This window comes from Perognathus longimembris, chromosome 17, assembly GCF_023159225.1.
Source record: "Perognathus longimembris pacificus isolate PPM17 chromosome 17, ASM2315922v1, whole genome shotgun sequence".
Lineage (NCBI taxonomy): Eukaryota > Metazoa > Chordata > Mammalia > Rodentia > Heteromyidae > Perognathus > Perognathus longimembris.
The window spans coordinates 559288-585445 of record NC_063177.1 but is presented as its reverse complement, the minus strand read 5'-3'; the positions used below and the strand labels follow the sequence as shown (position 1 = coordinate 585445).

Below are 26158 nucleotides of genomic sequence, written 5' to 3'. Positions count from 1 at the left end.
ATCCCTTAGAATAGCCATTGGACATTGCCTGAAGGGTTTATCTTGGGGCTAAAGGGGTTTGGCAAACCCATTTTCTTTGCCTTGGGGAGTCACAATTTTCTGCCTTGCTTTCTGAGCCTGGTATATAGAAACCAGTCACCACATTTCTGTTTCATACAGCTGTTTCTGATGTATTGTGTGTGTCTGTCTATGTGTCTATGTGGCAAAGCACTTCTCTGAGGCACCCACATCCTCTTGCTGTGGTCAGCGCTGAGCGTGTATCAGTGGTTTGTCTCATCTCCTTGTCCAACTCGGTAGGATTAGGTTGTGTCTGAGAATGGTTCTCAGGTATGTGCATATCCAGTAACTGATTTGGAAGAGGTCTTTGCAAATGTAATTAAGTTAAGGAGGTTAAGATTGTCTTCGATTGTGTGTTTAAGCCCTGGATGCACTTACAAGTTGTTTCTCAGAGAAAGAGTCTACGGGAGACCAGAGCCACACATCTCACAGGGAGGATGGCCAGGGAGGCAGCAGTGGGAGCCATGGGGTCTCAGAGCCATGAATGCCAACCACCACCCAAAACCAGAAGTGGCAAAGTTTGTACACTCCTAGGGCCTCCGCAGGGAGTGTGATCCTGCAGTACTTTGTTTTTTGGGCAAGTCCTAGGGCTTGAACTCAGGGGGTAAGCACTGTCCCTGCCTTCTTTTTGCTCAAAGCTAGCACTCTACCACTTAAGCCACAGCGCCACTTCTGGCTTTTTCTATATATGTGGTGCTGAGGAATCGGATCCAGGGCTTCATGTATGCAAGGCAAGCACTCTACTACTTAGCCACATTCCCAGCCCCCAGTACTTTGATTTAAGCTCCTAATGCTGATCTCAGACCCTTTGGCCTCCAGCAGTGTGGAAGAATACATTTTTGTTGTCTTTTTTTTTTTCTTTTTTTTTTTTTCTTTTGGCCAGTCCTGGGCCTTGGACTCAGGGCCTGAGCACTGTCCCTGGCTTCTTCCCGCTCAAGGCTAGCACTCTACCACCTGAGCCACAGCGCCCCTTCTGGCCTTTTTCCTTATATGTGGTGCTGGGGAATCGAACCGAGAGCTTCATGTGTAGGAGGCAAGCACTCTTGCCACTAGGCCATATTCCCAGCCCTGTTGTCTTAAACCATCAGTTACCAAGTCAATGGTAAGTAGTTGTAGCTGTGAAGGAAAGGATTTAGAAATGTGGGCATCTTTCAGAGAAGACCTTGACCAAGTACTGGCTGAAATGAGGACCTGAATCTCCACATTCTCCCTGCATTGTAGTCTTTAGCTTTGAATGTGATATGTTTACATACTAACTTGGCCTTACCAAGGAAATGTTAGCCAGGATTCTTTCTGTTTACATCTAAAATTGTATTTAGTGAAAGAAAAAGATGTCAGCCGGTTGTTGTAGATGAAACTCATAGAAAGTTGAGCTGCTGGCCTGGTTTGATCAAGTTACTTAATCAGTGTCATCACTGGTATGCCTGAGAGGTCTCTGTCTCTGATTCCTCCTCTTCATCTCCACTCTCTTCTGTGTTGGCCCCATTCTTGGTGAGGTTTTCTGTAGTATGTCCAGATAACCACCAGTAACCAGCAAATAACCAGTAAATTGGTATTCTATCATTTTTTTTGAAGTTTGAATAACTAAACTTTATTCTTTTCTAAACTAAAATTGAATACCTGCTTTTCTTAATGACTCCAACCAGAGTCCAATGATTCAACCCCAGATGACTGACTTGGGTGGTTTACCCACCTTAAAACTACTCAAGGAGAGGACTATGCTAATTCTCCAGGCTTAGATCCACTGCAACTTGGGCAGGGGAGGGAAAAGTAGTTCCTAAAGGCAAATCTAGGCTCTCTTATTGCCAGAAGTGCAGATTCTGCTGGGCTGCTTATGCAGTAGACTTCTTCTGGCCTGGTGGTTTCTGGTGGAAACTGATGGAGATGCCTTGGGAGCCACAGTCATTTCTAGGCCACTGGATTACCTTGGATAAGTTTGCAAATGCCAGCACATGCTGAGAGGCTGTCCCTCTGGCCCAGCCTGTGGCAAAGGAATCCCCTCACACACACACTGGGGAGCCTAGAGGAGGAAGAGAATTGAAATGATGGAGCTCTGAAGCTCCAGCAGCAGCTGCCACTCCATCCCGCTGGGGTTTTCCATTTGAAAATCCCATTATCAAAGCATCTTTGAACAACTTTGGTTGGCATTTACATGACTAATGTTCTGTCTGTGTGGGGAGCTCTGCATTGGGAAATGGGGAAGGGAATAGGGAAGGGAGCTCCAGCTACAATGGGCCTCTCTTTGGCTGTGGTCTTTGTAAGGGTGAATCACTGGGGGCATCCTGGCAACAAAAGAGCCATTGTGGCTGAGTGGGAAAAATACTTCCTCTCTCCTTTGTGTCCCCTTCCCTTATAAGTGGGAGCCTTGAGCCTAGGAGTCCTGAAGGAGACCTTTGACCAGGTCAGGGTGGTCAGCGACTGAGCCCCAATTCAATGGTAGACAGGTGAGGGAAAGGGTGACAGAGTTACAGAGACAGACATGCAAGGTTTAGCCTTCAGTGTGGTGACTTGTGAGCACTGTCACCCGTATCTAGTCTCCAAAACAGTGATGGGACCAAACCTGGGTTTCCTCCACTGAGAGGAGTCTGAAGCCATAGAATTTGGTGGTTTCAGGTTGCCTACCTCTGCCAGGATATTCCATATGTGAGACTGCCTGGAAATGTTTGGAGCCGGACCCCATCTTCATCCCTGTGAGCAAGGCCCCGTGTCTTTGCTTATGGCTGGAGTGTTGGGGTAGCACAGAGCAGACACTCAGCAAGCACTTGTTGGATGGAAGGACAAGAATCTTGTGTCCGATCAGTGGACATGTCGGCAAAGATGATCTTGAGCCTTGATTACCTTCTCATGCAGCTTGTGAGGGTTTCCTTGGAGCCATGGTTCCCATACTTTGGAGTGGGTGGTGGCTTTGGCAGAAATGACGAATGTTTGCAACACAGAAGTTAAATAAGTACCTCACTGTGCTTTGAAAGAGTGGGGTTGTAGGGGCTTTCCTGGGGTGCAGCAAAAGGGGATAGCCACTTGCATGTCTAGGCACACATACGCACACACACACATGCACACACACACACACACACACACGCACACTTACCACCAGGCTTCTTTTTGTCCATCATTTTATGGAGGTGGGAGGAAGCAAATACTTCTTTCGTCACCATGACAAGAAAGTGATGTTAACAGGCCCTGCCCGGATGTTGCTTTAGGGGAAATCCCATGAAAGCAACACCTCATTTGCTGGCAGGGTTTGTCTCCACTGAGTGAGGGGAGAGGGATGCATCCTTCCTGTGTCGCCCTCTAGTAGAGCCAGGGCCTCTTTAGTCTCTCTGCCCTTCCTCAGGCTGCCTTCCTTACCAGAAGCTTCCCCCCCACCCACTCTACCTTCAGGGAAGAGGGTATTCCTTTGTTTCCCACAGGATTCTGGGGGACCAATGGGCATTTGTGGAGGTGACTGAGACCTTCAAGGTCATTGAGAATTAGTGTCAGCTATCAGTGGCTCAGTGAGAGAGATCAGGATAGAAAAGAAAGGAAGAAGAGAAATAATGGGGAAGTGGGGGAACAGGTCCAGCTGTCCATTTCGGGGATTCAGGAGACCAAAAAAGCAGTCCACGAGCAAAAACAGAAATAGCTACACAACTTGAATGTATCCATAGATTTAAGGCTTCTTTCAACTGTGTTTGTATGGCTCTAATAGGCTAGGCTGCGTGCATTTTACATATTTGTGAAGATTTAGGTTTTCTGTGTATCAGTAGAGAACCATTTGAAGCCATAACCTGAGAATTTAGAGAATCTACTTTAAGACACTGAAAAGGATGCTTTCTTATGGGTCAGAACTCATGACCTCTGCTTGCCCCAAGGGGAAGTTGTCTGTGGAAATGGACTTGAGTCAGACCTTGTGTGTTGTAGACTCAGGTTTCCTTGAGCTAGATGCTGATATTTCTGAAAGCTAGGCACCACCATGACACTCTCAACAAAGACACATTTTGTTTGTTCTGGAAACGTGTGTGTGTGTGTGTGTGTGTGTGTGTGTGTGACTATTAAATGTGCAGATAAAATGAAGGCTGCAAATAAGCCACCTTGACCTGGGAAATTATTCTGGATCATTCAGCTGCCCCAATAGGGATGTTAGAAGAAAAAGGTAGAAGAAGGAGGAGAATCAGAAAAGTGGCAATGTGACGAGGGCCTCACCTGCCTTTGCTGGCTTTGAAGATGGAGGCAATCTCAGGTCAGGGAATCTGGACCACCTCTGGAAAAGACTTGGGAACAGATTCTGCAGAGACTCCAGGAGGAGCATGGCCCTACTAATGGGGCCTACTCAGCCCAGGGAGACCCACCTAGTGAATGACAGAGCCCTAGGGTAGATGTATGTTGTCCAAAGCCATTGACATAGCTTTAGAAGCCCTGGGCCTCTCCCGCCTCCATGATGATAACTAGGAAATGTCTCTAATGGGATTGCAATGGGATTGATAGACTGGGGGCCCCAGATGTGCTTGCTCTAGGAGGCAAGAACTCATGGCAAGAAAGAGGTGGGTGCTGCAGCTGCCCCTCCCCCAGCTCCCCAGAGGCTTTGGAGCTGTCACAGTGTCATTAACAATGCTGTATTCCTGTTCGTGCTTGTGCACCCGTGGATAAAACCAGAAAAAGAAGCCAAACTGTCTTCAATTGCACTATAAAAGAGCATATAAAAAAACTCAATAAAACATTAAAATATCAGTCACAGCAAGATTGGTAGTCAAGACCTTGGCAAGGATAATGAAGAGTGGACTGGATCCCCCCTGACACACACATCCCAGCAGTGTTTGTGGGAGTCATGGATGGAGAGGTGAGGCCAGGGAAGCCCAACCCATGCTGAGGGCCACCAAGCCTGGGCACTGTGCCACGCACACAGACCTTTAGTTTCTTGGGCCCAGCCCTGATGCTGTAATTTCTGTTTATTTTTGTTGAATATGAAATCCACATGGTTCTGATTTCTTCCTTGTAATCTGTCATCTCTGGGGCTTTGGAGTCAGCAACTAGGCAAGGCGTCTTTGAAGTTACTGTTCTGGGGAAAGGTAGGAAGTTGTGCTTTGGAAGTTGAGGGAGGGAAACAGACTGGCTCAGTGCATTCTGGTTCCTAGGCCAAAAGAAAAGGTAGGCTTGTGCTGATGGGAGAGGAGTTGACGGGTACATGGTGTATTTGCACAGTCAAGGGTCCCTTTCTGATCCTTGACTTAAGACCCAGATATCCTTACATCCAAGTGTGACCATAACACCTGCTGCCTCAGGAAGAGCTCTGGTCTTTGGCTTCTCCCTGAAAGACAGAAGCTTGCCATGTCTAGAGGAAGCTAAAGTCAGAGGTGGGGAATACAGAAAAGGAAGAGGAGAAAAGATACAGAGAAAGATCTGTGTCCATGGCTTTTGTTGTTGGTGTTGGTCATGAGGCTTGGACTCTGGGCCTGGGTGCTGTCACTAAGCTCTTTCTGCTCAAGGCTAGCATTCTACCACTTTGAGCCTCAGCACCACTTCCAGTTTTCTGGGGGTTAATTGGAGATAAGAGTCTCATGGACTTTCCTTCCCAGGCTGACTTCAAACTCAGATCTCAGCCTCTTGAGTAGCTAAGATTCCAGACGGGAGCCATCAGCAAGCAGGCTGTCAATGGCTTTTTGTTATGACAGGGATACTGGCCAAACTGTTGCATGATGGGATAGTATAGTTGGAGCTAGCTGGTGTTTAGCATGCAATCGAGTCACTTATTGGAAAGATTTAGTCTCTACCTCCAGAATGTATATTTCTAGAGGTCTGGGTAGGGTCCTCAGGCTCTGTACATTCTTACAAATTCCCAGGTGATGCTATTAACCCAGTTCCATACCACTTGTAGAATATTTCTCTAGATCAATAAAAGAACACATGTAGTTTAAAATTATATTAACAATGAATTGTTCTCAGGACTTGGCTCTTTGAGTGGGAGGACTCATTCTTTGAGTATTCAAATCATACTATAAGGATCATAATTTCTGAATTCCCCACCCCCATAGTGACTATAACATGTTTTTAGTCATCATATAATAAATTTGACTTGTTTTAGCATACAGTTCTATAAATATTTTGTTTGTTTGTTTGTACTGGTACTGGGTATTGAACTCAGGGTCTTGAATTTTTACTTGGCTTTTTGCTCAAGGCTGGTGCTTTATCACTTGAGCCACAGTTCCACTTCTAGCCTTTTTTTCTGGTTCGTTGGAGATAAGAGTCTCTTTGATTTTTTGCCCAGACTCACTTTAAACCACAGTCCTAAGATCTCAGCGCTCTGAGTAGTTAAGATTGTAGTCATGAGTCAAGAGCATCTGCTTGTTCTTTAATTTTAACATATATGTAAATTTATATAGCTGCTCACCACTGCTAGGATGCAGAAATCCCATCATCCCCCAGAACTTCCCATATTCTCTCCCTTTGCCTTCAAATCCTTCCTACTCCAACTTCCAGTGCCTTCATCATTTCTGGTGCCTTCTGCCTTTCTAAGACCGACATAGAAGTGGAATTACACAACACCAAACCTTTAGGGACTGACTTCTCACCAGAGTACCTCTGAAATTGACTCACATGGTCCTGTTAATAGTTTGTTTTGTTGGTAATTAGTATTCCACTGTATTACTGTTTCATGTTCCTCATTTCCAGTTGAATTTCTTTTGGATTTTTTTTCTAGTTGGTGGTCAGTAGGCATAAAGCTGTGGTATTAGCCAGCTCTTGGTTATTATAACATACATGAGTGACACAACCTATTACAAAGACAAAAGGTTTGACTCACAGGTTTGGAGGTTTCAGTGTACTGTTAGTTTAGCCTCTTCTTTTTGAACTGTGGACAGTCAAGCAAATATGTCATGGTGGCTCCCCTCAAAACTGGGATGCATAAAAAGAGGAGGAGGAGAGAGTCTGAGGTCCACCTCACCCCATTCACAGTTTATAATTTTAAACTATATGTGTTCTTTTGTGTTTATTGCTCTAGAGAAATATATGTGCTTATTGGTCTAGAGAAATATTCTACAAGTGGTATGGAACTGGATTAATAGAATCACCTGGGAATTTGTAAGAATGTACAGAGCCTGAGGACCCTACCCAGACCTCTAGAAATATACGTTCTGGAGGTAGAGCCTAAATCTTTTAAAATTTCTTCTACTTCCTGGCAGTGTCATGGGCTGAACAACAAGCCCCAACACTTGAGCTTTGGGGGCACATTTCAGATCCAAACTTTAGTAGCTACTCTGATGATTCATGTGCAAGATTTTATGTGGACATATCTTTTTACTTCACTTGGGTACATAAATCCCATTTCTCTTGAGGTTTCTGGGTTAGGTGGTAGTACATATTCAGTGCCACAGGAAATTGCCAGTAGGCTCTCCAGAGCAGCAGAACCTATTCACATTTCCTCCCACAATGCATGGGAGTTCCAGTTGCTCTGTATCCCTGTCAGCAGTACTTTTTTTTTTTTTTAACATTGAAGTAATTCTAGATCACACTTGATTTCAAAACATAGACAAGAGTCACAGTAAAGGCTCAGAAAGTTGTCCCAGGTCCTAGCTTCTTGGTGTGACTCCTTGTGGGCTAGAATCCAGACTTGCTCACTTGAAGGCTCTGGGCATTCTTGCTAGTGGCCAGGCTGAAGGATAGTGATAGAGAATTATTGCGCCAGCTGGATATTGGAGCCAGCAGCTTCTGTTTTGTCCTGGGGGCTTCAGCAATACCAAGAAGAATGTAAGAAAAGAAGATGGAGAAAAGAAGAAGACAAGGAGTCTGCAATCATAGAGGAGGAAAGCACTAAGCAGCTTCTTTTCACCTCTCCCTATTTGTTTCACCTTTGATGCTCAGAAAGGTTCAAGTGTCATTCAGGTAGCTGGTGGCCGTTTGACTACTTGGCAATGCAGGCAATGACAGAAGACTATCTTTATTCCCAAAAGTATTCTTAGCAATAACCCCAGGGCCACAGGCTAAGTCCATGTGGAGCCAAGGAGTAGAACTTTTTATATCTGGTCAGGATCATCACATTCCCCCCCTCTGTTGGGCCTACTCCAGCTAGGAGCTGGCTTTAATGAGAAGTACCTGCAGGAATGATGATCACAGCTGAAATCAGAATGAGTGACTTAATGGGAGGCATTAGCTCATGAGGATCAAGTACTCCTCTGGGAGACCGTCCCACCCTCAAGGGAAAAAGGGGCCAGCTGTCTGGGAAGGCTGTGGACATGCTTTTGCAATTGCAGAATACTTCTCTTTCATTTTGAATATCATTTGTTTGGTTGCCATGACAACGCCAAATCTCTATTTTAATGCTAACCTGCGTGGTTGCAACTTTCTATATATAAATGCTGCTTTGCACAATGAATTAGCCAATGGCACGGGGAAGCAATGGATGTGGGGACGGTGACAGAAAATGACCAGCGTGTCAGATTTGCATGAAGACAGACTGTGGGGCTGAGGTGAGTGGGAACAGGGTCTGGCTGATTGTCTTCAATGCAGATGCTATGGGCTAATTGGAGCAGTATGAGTGTGAAGTAATTCCACTCCTATGGACAGAGAAGACTTCCTTGGCTTTCTTTGAAGGCACTTAGCTTATTCTTTTCTCTCTTTCCAATGTCTCCCCTCTTCATGGTAGCAGGATATCTGGGTTGCATTGTGACACAAGACTCTGCAAGTAAGGAAAAGGTGTTGGAGTTGATTGCCTCGGGCTTGCCTCATTTCTTGATTTGAATTTTCTTCTCCCTTACTTTTAATTTGTCTTGGTTTCCTAGTATAGGCAGTTCCTGTAGTGAAAAAAATAGTTCTAAATAGCCAAGCACTGGTGTAGTTCACTCCTATCATTTTAACTACTCAGAAATCTGGGAGCTGAGAATCATGGTTTGAAATCAGCCCAGGCAGGAAAGTCTGTGAGATTTTTATCTCCAATGAACCATCAAAAAGCCAGAAGTAGGGGGGATGCCCTCAAATGTAGAGCCCCAACCTTGAGCAAAAGAAGCTAAGGGACAGAGCCCAGGCCTGGAGTTCAAGCCCTAATACCAGCAAACACTTGCTCCCACACACAAACACACACATTCACACAATCGTATACTCCTCTCTCTCTCTCTCTCTCTCTCACACACACACACACACACACACACACACACACACTCACACACCTGGAATCTATAGGTATAGTTTCCCCAGGCTCTGGAAGAGGGAGAGCAGAGAGGAGGCTGCTGGCCAGGGGTCACAAAGCCAGAGAGATCACAGATGGGGAAGATATCTGTGGCTTCTGTTTGTGTTTCTGTCCTGGATCTTGGCGCCTGAGGCATACAGATCAATGAAAGGATCTACAAATGAAGACACACTGGACATTCTTGCTTGGGCTCCAAGTTGGAGGACATGTAATGTGCCCAAGATTATGTAACAGGGTCCAGAAGACAGCTAGCTTCTAGGAAGAAACATGGAAGTTTAGGTGTAGAAAACTGGGATTCACTTGGTTCTAGCCACTTTCTACCTGGATGACAATTTTGTCAACTTTTCTCAATTCTCTGTGTGCATTAACTGCACCCAGCACTGTGATGACTTGATGTTACAGCCAGTATGAACCTATGGAGGACTAGGCTGGGTTGGGAGGGCATGACAGATGTGTGTGAAGATGATGTGCTTTGTGACTTACAAAGTGTCAAGTTCCTGTAGCTGGGACAGGGACACTGGCCAAGCCAGTGTTGGCCAAGCCAACCTTAGATTGGGTTTCTGGTTATAATGCCAAAGCAGTGCAATTATGATGTCATCAGAATGTCACATTCAGGCATCTTGTCTTTTCCTGTAACATAAAACACTCAGAAAGCAACTGAAGTGTGTTGGATCTAAATATATGAGCTTCATTTTTTTTTAGCTGTTTTTGTTTTGTTTGAGATGGGGCCTCTCACTGTGTCCATCAGCTGATCACAAACTCCTAGGTTCAAGTGATCTGGAAATAATCCATTATATGATCTCTCTGTCTTCCAGTCTCTTGGTCTCTCTCTCTCCTTCCCTCCCCACCCCCCAACAGTCTTGTAGTGAATGTATTCCAGCACTCATGATCTCATGATCCCTCAGCCTTAGTCTGGGATTATAGGCATGCATCACCACCCTCAGCTTTCAAAGGAAGGCATACGATACAAGGCCAAAATTTGGAGAAGCAGTGACCAGTGTCTTTGAACCTGGAGTCCTGCAAGGAGAAACAGAATGTTCATGTCCATGCCCTGCATGTGACAAAGGGCCAGCATTGTCACACATCGTGTTTGCCTTGTGTGTTTTGGGGCCATGAAGTGAAGTATGCTTTTTACCATGAATCAGAGATGCAGTTTTAAAAAAAGAAACAGTAAGGACATTTGGAAACTTAGTGGTGGTTAAATAAGCTTGAACTCTTCCTCTGAAAAAGACTACTGCTTCCTTTTCCTCCTGGCACCCTGGGAAGGGGAGGGCCAGGGTTTGCATGGGGAAGTCCTCTTGTGGCTGTATTTGGAGAAGACACTATGGAGACACAAATGGGGACAAGCTGGGAGGTTGGAGATCTCTGGGCAAGGAGGTGGCAGTCCCTCCTAAGGCTTGGAATTGGTTAGAGGACAGACTGTTGCAGAGAGAATGCCTGAGGCTCTATAGCAACTGCTGCACCATCTCGTGTTTCAAGATTACCTGTGCCCCGGCCCCTGAAGCTCAGGGTTCGAGTGTGTATTCTTCCCTGTGGTCCAACATGCTGGCTTCCGTCTCTCTCTCTCTCTCTCTCTCTCTCTCTCTCTCTCTCTCTCTCTCTCTCTCTCTCTCTCTGTCTCTCTCTCTCTCTTTCTCTCTCACACACTGTGTGTGTGTGTATATATATATATATTCCCTAGTGAATCTCTGCTCTGTCCTTCCCCCACCCCCTTCTCATCTATGGATGGGGTATGTTTGCCAGGAGCTGAGAAAGACAGGCTTTTCTTTCCAGAATCCTCTCTGTCCAGAAATCTGGTGTTAGGTCAGGCTGGGGAGTGCAAATCTGGGACAAGAGGGAGCTATCTGTGTGTTTGCAGTCTAGGAGAGTATGCACAGATACCTGGGCACAAGTGTCCCAGCTGCCTCCTCTAACCCTACTTGTTGGTAGTCAGACGTCCTGGCCAATAGGATGGATTTTACAGGGTGGGTACACTGGCTGAGGCTCAATCTGGAGATGTGATATTTGAGTCTTTAAAACTCTAATCCTTGCTACTTGGGAGGTTGAAATCTGAGGAATGAAGTTCAAAGCCAGCCTGGGCAGAAAAGTCTCTAAAACTCTTATCCAATTAACAAGCCAAAAGCTGGAAACTGAGGCATGGGTCAAGTGGTAGAGTGCCAGCCTTGTATGAAAAAGCCAAGTGGAGCTTGAAGCCCTTAGTTCAAGCCCCAGTATTAGAAAATTAGGTAATTAATTAAAATAAGAAACAAAACTAAGGAGCCCCCTCTCAACTGATTATATACATAGGTATCCAGTCAGAAGCTACACACTGGTGGCCAGTGGGCAAAATCAAATACAGAACTGTATGTGTGTGGAGGGAGGGTTCCTTTGTTTGTTTTCTTGTTTAGAGGGTTTTGTTTGGTTGATTTTGCTCATGGCTTCATATTTCAACTTTTTACTTGTCAACTGTTTTGTTTCTTTTTTGATGGGACTAAAGTTTGAACTCAGGGTCCTGAACTTGCTAGACAAGCACTCTGCTACATTGAGCCATGCCCCCAACCCTTGCTTTAATTTTCAAATAAGATCTTGTGGTTTTGCCTGGGACCAGCTTCAAATTGCCACAATCTTCCTATCTATACTTCACTGGGAACACACCAGGCTTATTGGTATGGAGTCTCTAACTTTTTTGCCTAGGCTGGCCTAGAACCACAATATTTCCAGTGTCTGAGTAGCTGGGATTATAGCTGTGAGCCACTGTGCTGGGATGGTTGGCAACATCTTGAAATCGGCACATTTTACATTACAAAATGTGGATTTCTAGAGTCTCTTGCAAAAACCCAAACTAAAACAAAACCATAAAAGAAAAAGAAAGAAAAGCTGTTCTTACACTGAGCCTGCCATGCCACAAGGTGATGATAATGAGTGGCCGATTTCAGCTTTGCCACAGTGCCCACTGATCTCTGCTTCATGATCCACCAGTCCAGAGGCCAGTCTGGGAACAACTGCCATTATTATTTCATTTCAGATCTTTTTTTTTCTTATAGTGAGTGGACTGGTCCCTTGGGCAGGCACAGCAACAGTATTTCCCTTTGGTGCCAGAGAGTCAATTCAACCTGGAAGGGAGGAACTCCTAGTCCCAAGAAGCATGAGAGCTGAGCCTATAGCTGCTGCTATAGGGACTATTTGTTAGACCTCCTAGTGCTGTCACGCCCACAAAACAAACTGCTCCCAGCCACTTGATGTGCTCATCTTTGAACTTCCTGCTATGGTGTTGTTCTGTCCTTGGGTGCCTGTCAAAGCTCTTTGTTGTGGGATTTTCCTTCCCACCCACTTAATGACCCCCTTCTTCCTTCTTGGCACTGCTCTCTAGTTAATGAGGCTCCTACTAGCAATGAGCTGTTACTGCCTATCTTTTGGGTCAGATTGGTAATGAGAGGTTTGGCCTTCTCCTGGAGTGTGTGCCATGGAGGCAGGACCCCTAGATGCCACCACCGAGCCCCAGGCTCCATGTAGAAGTATGGGGTGAGAACTTACCGCTAGCCTGAGAGACAGAGCAGCAAGTTCAGTGTAGCATAATTATAAAACGAAATAAAGAGTACTCCCTTCCCAAGGTTTTTGTAAGGGTTAAATAAGCTGTTATAGATCAAGTTACTAGCCCACAATTAAATAGTGAATTCTTCAGCAACTAAAGACAACACTAAGATCACATCTGATGCTGCAGTGCAGGCAGAAGGGACTGACCTGACCTGGATGACCTCCAGTGGTAAGGAAAGGGGTGAATCTAGCCTCTTTTGCTCTCCATTACCCAACCTGTCCCTTTTTCAGAAGCTTGAAGTCAGTACAGGAGACCGTTCTCTTGGGGTACACTTAGTCATGGCCAGAGGAATCTAATTAAGACACTCGTGGGTCTCTTGGGGAGTAGGTTGTCAGGGGGCTCGTGTGGCCTGTTTGCACCTCTTGGTCAAGAACTGTGTTTGTTCCTCAGCCCCTTTCAGCCCCTTGAGTACAAGGATGATGGTAGCCCTCAACCTCATCGGTTTCACTGGCACCTTTGGATGTCTTTCTGAATTCTAGTCTTACCAAGTAACTACTCTTCCTCTTGTTCCCGCTGTCAGCCTGTTCATGTTGGGAGGGTTATTCTGGAGAGTTCCAGGCAGGTGATTGGGAAGCCCCTGCAATATGAGTGAGTCTCCCTGGGTGGCCTCTGCTGATGGCAGAGTGACATCAAGGAACTCAGTGGACATCACCAGGTGAATATCTACCATCTTCCAGCATTCCTGCATCTCACTGAATCCTTACAAAAGCCTGTGAGCTTCCTGTTATATTTCCATTTTTCTCTCCAGTGAGGCATGATTTGAATCTGACTTGAAGTTCTGTGCCTGGCTGAAGGGGAACAGCCAGATCTGGAGGCAAACAGAGATATCTGCGGCCAACCTAGTGGTTTACTGGGCTCTCCTGATCTCCCTTGCCCTCAGCCCAGTGAAATCACACATACACTTTGTGCTGGGAAGCTCTGTAGTGTAAGTTTTAGAAGCTTCTGGATTATTCCAAGTCACCTTATTTGAATGGAGCTTCATATCTGAATTGGGGGAAGGGGCAGGCAGAAGAGGATTTGGCAAGAGGGAAAATCAGGTGGGTTTTGGGCTTCACTTCACTGTGTTGCCAGATGTTTCCTCCCTGGACCTCCTCCTTTCATGAAGCTCAGGTCACTGGCTACAAACAGCTGTGGGTGGCTGGAGGTGCGGTAGAGAGGGCTGGATGAAGAGAGTTGTCTTTCCCAGAGCACTTAAAAAGTCCTAAGTGGGGCTTGACTTGTGCTGTGTTGTCTGACCACATGCCCATTCTCTAACCACAGTAGTGGTACTGCACTGGAAAGGCCACCCAACAGCACAGTCCATCACTGAGCAAGGACTGACTGATGGATGCATTCATGTCCCGACTTCCCCATCACCTCCTTCCTAAGCTGATTTATCTCAAAGTGCTTGAAGGCTAAGTGGGTGATATCTTCCTCACATGCCCAAGAGAGCCTTAGTCCTTCTTTCCTCGGTGAAACACAGTGTGCTGGATATGTCTTTCTCAGATTGCAGAGTTTTCACAGAGAAACTCCTATTTGCAGTCCCAATTGTTTTTATCATTCAACAAATACCTGCAAATATGTTTGTACTTATCTTAATGGGCTTCATTCCCTGTTCCAGAACCAGGCCATCATTCCATTGAACAGTCACTGCTTCTTCATCATTCCACAAATATTTATTGATCACTCACAGAAAGTGACAAAAGAATGAATTTGTCTTTCCAAGCTTGACCTCAGTGGGATTATTTCCTAGAATTTTCTGGGAGAAAGTTCTTCCTCCTTGTCTCCCTCACTTCCTTCATCCTTCTTTGCCTTCCTCCCTCTTTTCTCTCTCTCATTCTTCCTTTTCTGTCTCTCGTTCCTCCCTCTTTTCTGTCTCTCCTCCATCCCTCTCCATCCTCCTCTTCCTTCTCCTTTTCTCTCCTCCCTGTTTTGTGCATGATCAATCCTAAGATTTCATTGGCTATTGCTATACCACTTGAACCATGCCTCCAGGCCAGCATTTCGCGAGTTAATTGGAGATAAAATCAATCAGACTTTGCTGCCCTTGCTGGCTTTGAACTGTATTCCTCCAGATGTCAGCCTCTTGAGAAGCTAGGATTACAGGTATGAGTCACCAGTGGCTGACTTAACTGAGCAATGTTCATATAATGCCTACCTCATGCATTTTCTTCTTTAGGTCATCCCTTTTTATTGAGGCTGTGTTTTTCCATCCCAACGTTCTGTTCCTCTTTCAAAGAAGTCACAGCTTGTAGCATTATGACAGCTTCCTGAGGTTCTTCTGAATTACTTCCTGTGCTTTGCTCTTTCACTCTTTTGGTGAGACACAGGATGGTGTTTCCTCACTCTGATTCTGTGTGCCTTGGCCCTCCATCTTATTCGTAAACAAGGTGGGAACTATGTAGATGGGACATGTGCCAACAGATAGCACATAGGGATTCCTGCTATCTTTCTTGATACCAATCATGTGGGAGAAGGTTGACTGCCCTTTGCAGAGCCTGTAAGTTTGATGGTGTATGTATCTTGTATCTAGGTCCCATTTTCAAATTGGCCATCCCTTTGTGCTGCCATGTTTTAAATGATCTGCTTCTCTGACATTCCAAAACTATGAAGTACATGGGAAATCAAAATTTCCACTGTTGTCCAGGCTTGACCTGTGGGCCCTGACACTTTCAGAACAATAAACAACTCTCCCAAGTTTCTTGACTATCCCTCCTTCTCGCCCACCATATCTTCTGTCTACTTTTTTCCTAGGAACCATTGATCCTAAATGGGCCATGGGGAAAGAAGATGCACCTCAAGGCCACATGTATGTAGAGAGAGCTGATTGAATTGGGCACTGGTAGTACACACCTATAATCTTTGCCACATGGAAGGTTGAGATCCAACAATGAAAGTTTGAAGTCAGCCCAAGCAGGAAAGTCCAATTAGCCACCAAAAAATTACAAGTGGAGATGTGAGTCAAGTGGTAGAACTCCAGCCTTGGGTGATAAAGCTAAGGGGCAGAACCTAGGCCTTCAGTTCAAACCCCACTACTGGCATTTAAAAAAAAAAAAAAAAAGAGGACTGATTGCTCAGAGTCAATGTCAATGCAAATCCTGCCTTTCAAATTAGAAGGGAGTGTTAAAGGCACTATAGCTGGACTATCTGTTCTGCAAGGTCTTCTCTATTAGCTCCACTGAGGAACCTCTTGGCTCCTCAGGTAGTGTGTACTGAGACTGGGTGAGATTTTCCTTATTTCTTTCCTTCCTGTTGATAGCTAAGCAGCAAGTTCATAGCAAGTTGACACAGGCAGCTCTGTGATGTTTGTCCCATGCTCAACACCATGAGAATTTTCTGTGCTTCTCTTCACTCCCATTAACTGACCTGTGGTGATCCAGATGCACATGCAAGGGGTCACATCCCTGCCACCATGATGATGTGGTCAGGAGATAATTCAAGTTTGGTTTTTCTGGGATTATATAAAGAACCTCAGAACAATTTTGTGGGTGTTCCATCTTGTTTTTTTTTTTTTTTTGTTTTTTGCCAGTCCTGGGGCCCTGGACTCAGGGCCTGAGCACTGTCCCTGGCTTCTTTTTGCTCAAGGCTAGCACTCTGCCACTTGAGCCACAGCGCCACTTCTGGCCATTTTCTGTATATGTGGTGCTGGGGAATCGAACCCAGGGCTTCATGTATATGAGGCAGGCACTCTTGCCACTAGGCCATATCCCCAGCCCCATTGTGTGTTTTTTTTTTTAATAGCCTGAGACAGTATTTCTCAAAGTGTGCTCAAGTGTACAAGGAAGGATCTGCAAGATAATTTTAGATCATGTTGAGATGACGATTTTAAAGTTATATTTATTGTAGCCTGTAACAGAAAAAAAACAAAGAAACAACCAAATAGCATCCAGATTTCATAGATATTATTAAAGGCCAGACTAAATTCAAGTTGGTTATATGTCAGTTTAAAAAAATATCAAGTTCATTCATGAATGAAGTAGGAGATACATCTGTAGCTCAGTAGTAGAGTGCCTGCTTAGCATGTGGAAGGCCCTGGGTTAAATCCTCAACACAGTTGGGAAGTTTGGGAAACATTGAACTAGGAAATCCCTTGAATCAGGGCTACTAGGAGGTATGTGTCTGTGCTAGTACCAGGGCTTGAACTCAGGGCCTCATACTCTCACTGGGCTTATTTGCTTATGGCTGGTACTCTCCCACTTGAACTGCCTCTCTATTCCAGGTTTTTGGTAGTTAACTGGAGATGGAGTCTTACAGATTTTTCCTCCTGGGCTGGCTTGGAATCTTGATCCTCCAGATCTTATCCTCCTGATCAGCTAGAATTATAGATGAGAGCCACTGGTGCTGATCTTAGGAGGCCTTTTAAACTGAGTAGCATTCTGATATTTTCATCTTCTATTGGAAATCTTTTCTGGCATGGCCACATAGAAACTCTGTAAGTTCTTAGTTCTTAGATTCTGCCAACTTGGGTACAAGAACCTCCACTACCAGGAGCTGTCTGTCCAGTACAGCCCTAGGTCTGCAGCCAACCACTCTGACTGCTCCATTCTCTTTCTTGCATTCTTTTATAATGGCAGCTTACTATCTTCCTTCATGTCCACGTGCGCACTATTTCCTCATATACCTGTGATCCTTTTGTATGTACATCTCTAGTCCCACAGAGACTAAGGTTTCTCTTCCCCAGATAAACAGTGGCACACTGCACATCAGTTCATGTTTTTGTGGACATTAACTGCTTATTTCTTGCTGTGATCTGTTTCTCATTTGTCTTCTATGACCAATTTCTGGGACTTGCATGATGTATTTCTCATGTGGCCCTTAAGTGTTGGGCACTGGGTTAGGTGAGGGAGGGAAAGGAAGAAGACCTGTTCTTATCTCTCAGAGTGGAGAGGGACACAGGTAGCTATATGCCCTAACAGAAGGCTTGGGAAGCCTAATGCATGTGATGGCTCATGTCTGTAATCCTAGCAACTGAAGAGGTTGAGATCTGAGGGTAACATGAAAGTCCATGAGACTTCTGTCTCCAATTAGCCATCAAAAAGCTGGAAGTGGAGCTATGGCTCAAGTGGTAGAGCACCAGCCTTGAGTAAAAAAGCTAAAGAGAGTATGTCTAGGCCCTGAGTTCATGCCCCATTACTGGAAAACACACACACACACACACACACACACACACACACACACACACACACCCTCAAGAAGCACCAGGAGAGAACAGATTTTCCAAAACTCAAGATGAGTTTTCTCCTCTCATTCCTTATGGACCTTGAATCTATCTATGTGTTTTACCACCTCCTCTGAAAATGCTGCTTTTTCCATGAGCCCTGGGATCAGACTGACTCCCATGGCCCACTGAACACTTTGAACTTGGGTCTAAAGCCAAGAAACTACACACACATGCTCCAAACTGGTTCCCACCATTGGTCTGATCTCTGGAATTCTGGTTCTAGCATCTCTTATTCCCTATGGATATAACCTCACGCTCTCCTCCTGCCTTTCATCTCACCTATCAGTTTCCAAGCTGCTTGTGCTTCTTGCACCTTATCCCTGGCACTCTGATCAAGCCCTTCCTTATCCCTACCATGGGGAAGATTCTTTATCTTCTGAGCAGCCACCTCCCTCTATCCTCCCACACACCAGCGACCCCACCCACCTCTGGATTCTGAAAGCCCTTTTGTCTCCCAACTTCTCTCGTTTGGCACTGTTTCACTTGGCCCCAATTGCTTTCTCTAGTCACTTGTTTATGACTTGTCTTCCAAATTTCAGAAGTCAGATCTTAATGTAATACTTGCCTACATCTTCCTCAGAATACAAGAAGTTAGTAACTGTGGGTCAGTTGATCATATAGTCAACAGGCCACCTACGGGGTTGGGGGTGCTTGAGACCCTATACCCTGGAGGCTGCATGGGCTGGGGTGGTGAATAATCCTCTCTTCATGACTATGAAGCATTTAGAATGAGTCACCATCATACCCAGATGTTCTTTCTTATTAATTATCATTGTAAGAGAATAGAGTTCAGCCTATAGGAGGACAAGGGCCTGCAGTAAATGTGGCCTATTTTGGTGGGTGGTTTTCTACTCACTGGAAACAAAGAATAATAACAAGTAGATTGACCTTATCTGATTCCATTAGACTCAAGAAAATTCTCATCCCTGGAAGTGAGTTTTAGATTTCTGCTTTTCTGACTCTTATGGGAATAGGTAACCTGTACTGTAGAAACCCACGTGTTTCCAGAGGCAAGTAGAAATATAATTAATTTTCACAGTCATCCCAGAATTATTGATAAAGCAAGATTCATATGACTCCTGGATTGAGAAGCTAGGATGAACCAGAAAATCCATTACAATGCATTTATGAGTCTATCAGACCTTGAGAGATTAGCACTGGGGAACCCTAAAGAAAACAAGATCTCCCTAATTAGTATGTTTTGGTAAGTGCAGGACAGAGCACATTGGCTTCCTGCTTTATTGGGCCCCAGAAAGGTCGTGGGCCATTGGTGGGTGGCCATATTGGAATTTGCAATGGCAGCCATTTTTTTTTTTTTTTAAGATATTTAGAAACATAGACGCTCCATCGTTGATTTAAAGAGAGACAACCGGATGAATTCTTTCCTGAGGGATACATTTCTTACCCCAAGAATTAACACTTGTCTGACAGGATGCCTTCCTGAGAAAAATGCTTCCCCCAAACTTCAGCAACTTCCTACCCCAACTGCAGATAACAAGGTTCCTTCCTTATCTCAAGGATAAGGATCTGTTTTATGGTAGAATGCATTCTTACCAGTAAAGAGTGCCCAAAACATCCAGAAACTCAGAAAGTAGCACCAGGAGTGATTAGAGCAAAGATAAAACACCTAGCTTTGCCTAATGTTGAAGTCAGACTCCCTGCGTTTACCATATAGATATCCCTAACATCCATAGAGCTGTGTGTGTGTGTGTGTGTGTGTGTGTGTCTGTGTCTGTCTGTGTCTGTGTCTATCTCCCTTGAGAGCACCCACATCCTGTTAAGAGTATGCTCCTGCCCTTCTGTTTGTCTGTCTCTCTGCTTGTTTACTTAATAAAGCCCCACCAAATTTCTTACCATCGTAATTTGTCCAGAAATTCTTATTTTACAATTGAAGTCAAGAGTCCCTACCTTTAAATTAAAGGAAAACTTCACTAACCCTCCCCTGTGTCCCATGACAACTGTATTCCAAATATGTATGGATCATAGGTAGGCAGATGTTTGTCTAAGGCCAGTCCTGAACAAAGACATGGATTCTGTCTGAAAAATATCTAAAGCAAACGCTAAGGTGTGGCTCAATTAGTAAAGAGCCTGGCCAGCAAGCATGAGGCGCTAAATTAAAAACTGTAATTTGGTCAAAAAAGAGGAAGCAGTGTAAACACTGTGGATAGACTGGTTTTGTCATAGTGCATCAGGTTCAAGTCCTGCCCCCTTACTAATAGTTGAGTACTATTAGGCAAATTATTTGACTTCATGGAAGATATGATCCTTATCTTTAAATTTGGACCTCTAAATAACTCAATCTATTGTTCTTTGACCCAGTAATTAATATATGTTTATTTATTACACTATTATTAGAACACAGAGACACTCTGCTGGGTGCTAGTGATTCAAAAATAGATGCTGTGTTCTCCCAGAAGGATTGCAGTGACAGTTGAATACATGAAGTAACCACAGTATATTGTGAAACTATCTTGATACTGGTAAGTTTAAGAAGATACAAAGGAGAAAGTGACCAAGTCTACTTAGGAGAAACAAAGAAGGCTTAGAGGAAAAGAAGCTTAAGTATCACCTAATATTTAACAGACAAACAGAGGGGAAACAGAAAGACATCACTCGTACAAGCAACGTAGCATTCTGTGGTATGAAAGGGCTTGATAAACGTCCAGTTGGTTTAGCACCTCTGTCTTTTTAAGTAGGGGAAGCTTAGTGACCCATCTGCATGGGGAGGCCTAGCTAAGGGAAGATGACACTCAGTTTTCTGCATGGACTCAGCTGATGGCCTTTGCTGAAGTACAGGAAGAGGAGGAAAAGACAAAGAAATAACACTGGTGGAACTGAGTGTGCATGCTCTTTGAATGTGAAAAATGAAAAATCTTGCAGGCCCTCCAGTGCACTGTTGTTGTTGTTATCTTTAAGTAGCTATACAAAGGAGTTACCACTCAACAAAGCAGTTTAGGAATACCATGTGTCTTGATCAATGTCTCCCCTTTCAACATTCTTACCCCCCATCCCTCCCCTTCCCACCCCTTCCCTCACTTTTCTTAATTTTGTAGGATATATATTGAATTTTTTTATTAATTAAATTTTGTTGACAAGGTGTTATGCAAAAGGGGTACAGTTACATAATAAGTCAGTGAATACATTTCTTGTGATATCTTACGCCCTCATTTTTCTTTCCCTTCCCTAGATCAGGTAGGCATATATACAATACCCAGTGTGCCAAAATCATATCCAGTAACCACGTAGCATACGCCAAAGGAAATTCACCTAGAACTTTAAATGTAACATCAACAATAGAATCCTCTTGTGTCCTTCTCTTGGAGTTGTTTTTGCTTATCTTCGTCTTATATATCATATGTACATAGCTGTTGAGCTATTGTGATCCACTGATAGGTCTATCTAGACCTTTTAAGTTTAGTAGTTGTTTAGTTTTAGATACGTAATGTAGGGTCGCTGACCCAAACCTGTGGAAATACCATTTGAAAAGAAGTTTTTGTTTTGCAGAGCTGGTCTCTACTGTCCCCCTCCCCCACCCTAACAGTCATAGATCAAGGAGACCATGCCCTTTTGTTCTCTGTGTTCTAGGCTTATCTCGCTCAACATTATTTGTTCAAGTTCTGACCAATTCCCTGCAAATACCAATATTTTATCACTTCTAATTGCTATGTAGTATTCCATTGTGTATAGGTACCACATTTTTTGGATCCGTTTATCTGTAGTGGGGCATCTGGGTTGTTTACATATTTTGGCTATTGTGAATTGTACAGCGATAAACATGTATGTGCAGATGTTTTTATGATATCCTGAGACCTGTTGTTAAGGATAGATGCCTAGGAGTGGTATGGCTGGGTCATAGGGTATGTCTATGCTGAGCTATTTGAGGAACCTCCATACTGTTCTCCAAAGTGGTTGTATTAATTTGCATTCCCATCAACAGTGGAGAAGGTTTCCCCTTTCCCTGCATGCCCTCCAGCATTTGTTGTTGGCTGAGTTCAGAGTATAGGCCATTCTAACTGTAGTGAGGTGGTATCTCAGGGTTGTTTTTATTTGCATTTAATGGCAGCTATTTCTTTGTGTGCCCTGTGGTGGGGCATTGCTGTTTGTGATTGAACCTGTTCCTTTGTGTAATAAAGTGTCAGAATTGTGTCCTGAGAGGGGTTAATGCTGAGCAGCCTTAAAACTGTCACCTCTTTGTATGATAAAACTAGGAAGTCAAAAAAAAAAAAAAAAGAAAAACTAGGAAGTCTCAGAATACCTTGCTCCTATGTTGCATGTGTCAGCTTCATCTGGCCTCAGAGGTAAATATGTAGATTCCCCTACCCAGCCTCTATTGAGTTTTACATAAAGAATCAGTTCCCAGGCAGTTGCTGATGGCTCACACATAGAATCCTAGCTACTTGGGAGCCTGAGTTTGGGAGGATCAAAGTTTGAGGACAACTTAGACAGCAAAGCTGAGAGCTGTTGTAGCTTGATGCAGTGATATACATACTGGCTTTGTGGGAGGCATAGATTGGGAGGAAGGCAGTTTCAGGCAAGTTTAGGCAGAAGTTCATGAGACTCCATTGCCACAGAAGGGAGCTGGATATAGTAGCAGGTATCTGTAATCTCAGCAATGATGGTAAGACTAAAATAGGCTCTGATACATGCCTGAGTGGAAGTGAGATCTTGTTTTAAGAATCACTAGCACAAAAACAAAGCTTACATGTATGGCTCAAATGGCAGAACACCAACATAGCAACCTTGAGGCCCTGAGTTCAAACTCCAGTACCATAAAAAAATAATATAATCTTTTAAGAGACTCAATTCCTAAGATCTCAGAAAGCAAATATGGAAGTATCTGTAAATTTGAGTGCTAACTCTTCAGATGTGCAAGCTGCTTCCAAACAAAGGATCGATTCACCAAAGATCTACATCTCTGCCTATACTGGTAGATAGAGTCTCACTCTGGTGGATCAATTCTGTTTTCACTTGTAAATAATATGTAACAAGCAACTCTGTGATCTGAGATACATGGTGTTACTTACCCCTCTTTTGCCTGCTGCCCATTCAAGGTTTGGGCAGGGTGAGAGTAGACTGGAGGTCAAAGCCAGAGAGTTACTACATCTCATTCTTCTGTGGGGTACCAGATAGCCAGGCTTGGATATGTTTCACACAATGGTTCTTTGAAGGAACATTCTCTATATTTTATTTTTTATGTCCGTTTTCATCTGACCTTGGGTTCACACATCTGGGACCAGGGCTTTCGCCAGAGCTGTGTTTCAGGGTTGGGGAAAAGTTGGCCCAAACTTCCTTCAGCAGAGCTTTCATAGGCCCAGGGAATCATTCCTAAAATTCAGTGGACAAAGCCCCTCTTGTACACACAGGTCTGGGGGTGGGAGGCATCTGGTCAGTGATACAGGCTTGGCCATTGTATGCCATGACCTTAGCCAACGTTTTTTAAAGCTGAGATGGAGGAAAATGAAGGAGCTGTGGTGGGAGTGGGGGGAGGGCAAGGAATGAAGTCCTCCAGAAACTTTGCATCTGGAAAGTCCAGAATAAGTTGTTGATTTCCCAGTAGGCACTGGAGTAGATTTGGAAGGAACTATGCAATGTAGTGGGTTCTTTATGAAAGAAGTACAACAAGAAAAGCCACAGAACATCCTCCAGTGTGCCCCGAGCTCTGGCCTTGGGCTGGCTGCTAGCCTCAGCCTCAATTCCAGCACAGCTGAGCAGAGGGGGCCCAAACAAGGAAGCTGCTAGGAGCTCAGCCCTGAACCTGTGGTTTCAGACCAACCCTGAGTCTGTCCAGGGCAGCAGCTCCTAGGGAAGACTAGCTGATTTCTGATGGTAAGAATTGATTCTGCAATCCGGTGCTCAGTGTGTCTCTGCATGTTGCTAAAATGCCTTCCAGAGTTTAAGAAGGTTGTCTTGAAAAATCTTCTGCTATTTGGGTTCTACTTGAAGTTCTACTTATTAAGCCTTGGAGACCTGGGGACCCTGTGTATTTGGGGTTACCTGCACAAGCCCAAGCATGAGTAAAGAGAAATGTCTTGACCTGTTATGTAAAGGATCAAGAGGGGATGGATTAGAGTTGAGAAGAGGTATTTGTGGAGGGAAGACCTCCCTGGGATTGGTAGTTGAAGGCACATGATGGAGAAACAGGGGTAATGTGGATTTATGTGTAGGGGTACGTGTGTATGTGCATTTGTGTTACTGAGGCTTGGACTCAGGGCCTAGGTGCTGTCACTTAGCTGTTTCAGTTGAGGCTAGTGTTCTACTACTTGAGCCATACTCTTTACTTTTGGCTTTTTGGTGATTCTTTGGAGATAAGAGTCTCACTTTCCTGCCTGGACTGGCTTTGAACCAGCATCCTAAGATCTCAGGTTCCTGAGTAGCTAGGATTATAAGTGTGGGTCACTGGGCCTGGCTGGATTTATATTCTTACTACCCTTCACTTAACCCTTTCCCCCAAATGAAACATGGTTTCTAGCTTCTTCCCAATGCCTCAGTTCTACTTGGGACAAACATCAGGGGTGGGTGGGGGTGGAGGTGGGGCTATAAAAACTCTTTAGGAAGCTAAAGGGAATCTCCTGGGGTCTTTAGCTCCACAGAAGGCAATTCCAACTTGATGGTGGGGGCTGCCACAGAGGAAAGGGTGAAATTTGCAAACAGTAATCTGGGTTTGGCCAATCTATAAGCCTTCAGAAGCCAGCCATCCTCTGCTCAAAGGTCCACTTGAATCGGAACTGCCAGGGGCCCTGTGAAACACAGACTGGTGGTAGGGTGGATCTGGGACTCTGCCTTTCCTGTCAGCTGGCAGAGGACACCAGTGCTGAAGGGAATTATACTGTAAGGAGCACTGATCAAGTTCCAGCTATCCAAACTCTGACTGCAGAGTGTTGGAGATGCTGGTGAGACTGGCTTTATGGACTACAGGTGGAGGGAGGGGGGCGGTTCTGGGCAAAGAGAAATGAGCAAAGATGAACACACAAACCCAAGTCAAGCTCTTGGCAGCGTGGGGCATGTGGAACAGAGGCCATTTGGTAGGGGGTGCCTAAGCTGATGCAGAATACTGGGAAGAGTGATCAAGGTGTGATAACTTTGAAACAGGCAGGCACAGAACAATTCCACTGGAACATACCTGTGCTGTGGACAGGTCAACTGTGACTTCAGAATGCCACAGAATATGAACACAGAGACAGAAGACCAGGGTCCCAGGGCAGAAATCCAGGGGCTAAGCAAATAGAACTCAGACCTCTAGTGGAAGGGGTGGAAAGGCCCTGTGGGACAGAACACACCATGTGTAAAGGTGCAATCCCCAAGTGATTGGGACCTAGACAGTGTTACTTCTAAATCACGTGTATGCATTGAATGGGACTCTTTTCCTCCTGAAAAAAAAAAAAAAAGTATGTCCTTACTTGGCTGCCTGTAATCCTAGGACTCAAGAGGCTGAGATCCAGAGGCTTGAGATTCAAGAACAGCCTAAACAGAAGATTCTCACAGACTGTGACACTCCATCTCCAGGTAATCAGCAAAAAGCTAGGCTGGAAGAGTGGATCAATGTTAGAGTAGCAGCCGTGAGGAAGAAAGCTGAACTAATCTCAAGGCCCTGAGTTCAGAGCTCAGTACCATCCTCCTCCACAAATGGTACATTCTTAGAACAGACACACTAATACTAACACTTAGAATCATGAGTATGAAGTTTACATGTATTAAGAATAAGGCAATATAGACCATCATGTCTAAGTTCCACTTTTAAGAGATGAGGAAATTGGAGGCCTCTCACAGAGATAAAGCCAGTTGCTTAAGATCTCACAGCAATATCACAGCAGCTCCAGGTCTGTCCCTCAGTCCTGGTTCACACCCTCTGCCCTTTTCAGGCTGGCATCATGCAATGCCAATTCCCAGCCTCCACTGTGAGGTCCTTGGCTGCCACCCATTATGTGCCTCATGGATTCAGTAGCAGAAGCTTGAGGGATCACTCCCATTCCTCTCAGAAACTGCTGTCATGCCCATTGGGCTTCCTCTCCCTCTGGGCTCATGGTTCAGAACCAATTAGGGCAAGCAGAAGTCTGATTAGAATCACTGGGTCCACAGGCAGCTGGCACTACAGAGTAACTGGAGAAAGTCTGCAGAGTGAGACTTGCTACTTCTGCTTTTATGCAGTGCCCACAGTCCTCAGCAGCCCTCAACA

General features: G+C 44.7%; 1 protein-coding gene across 5 annotated transcripts in view; it reads left to right on the top strand.

The window, feature by feature from the left end:
* The window catches only part of Gas7 (growth arrest specific 7), a 220655-nt gene that overhangs the window by 90096 nt on the left and 104401 nt on the right, over positions 1-26158 (top strand). For 2 of the 5 annotated variants that reach the window (XM_048365737.1, XM_048365735.1), the window contains exon 1: positions 23703-23811. The exons of 2 other annotated variants lie outside the window; for them this stretch is intronic. Coding sequence is in view for 1 of the 3 variants with exons in the window: in XM_048365735.1 (XP_048221692.1) it covers positions 23809-23811 (3 nt within the window). In the remaining 2 variants the exon portion in view is untranslated. Of the gene's footprint in view, positions 1-23702; positions 23812-25461; positions 25489-26158 lie in introns of those variants that run through there. One more of the 5 variants, XM_048365738.1, reaches the window with a different exon arrangement.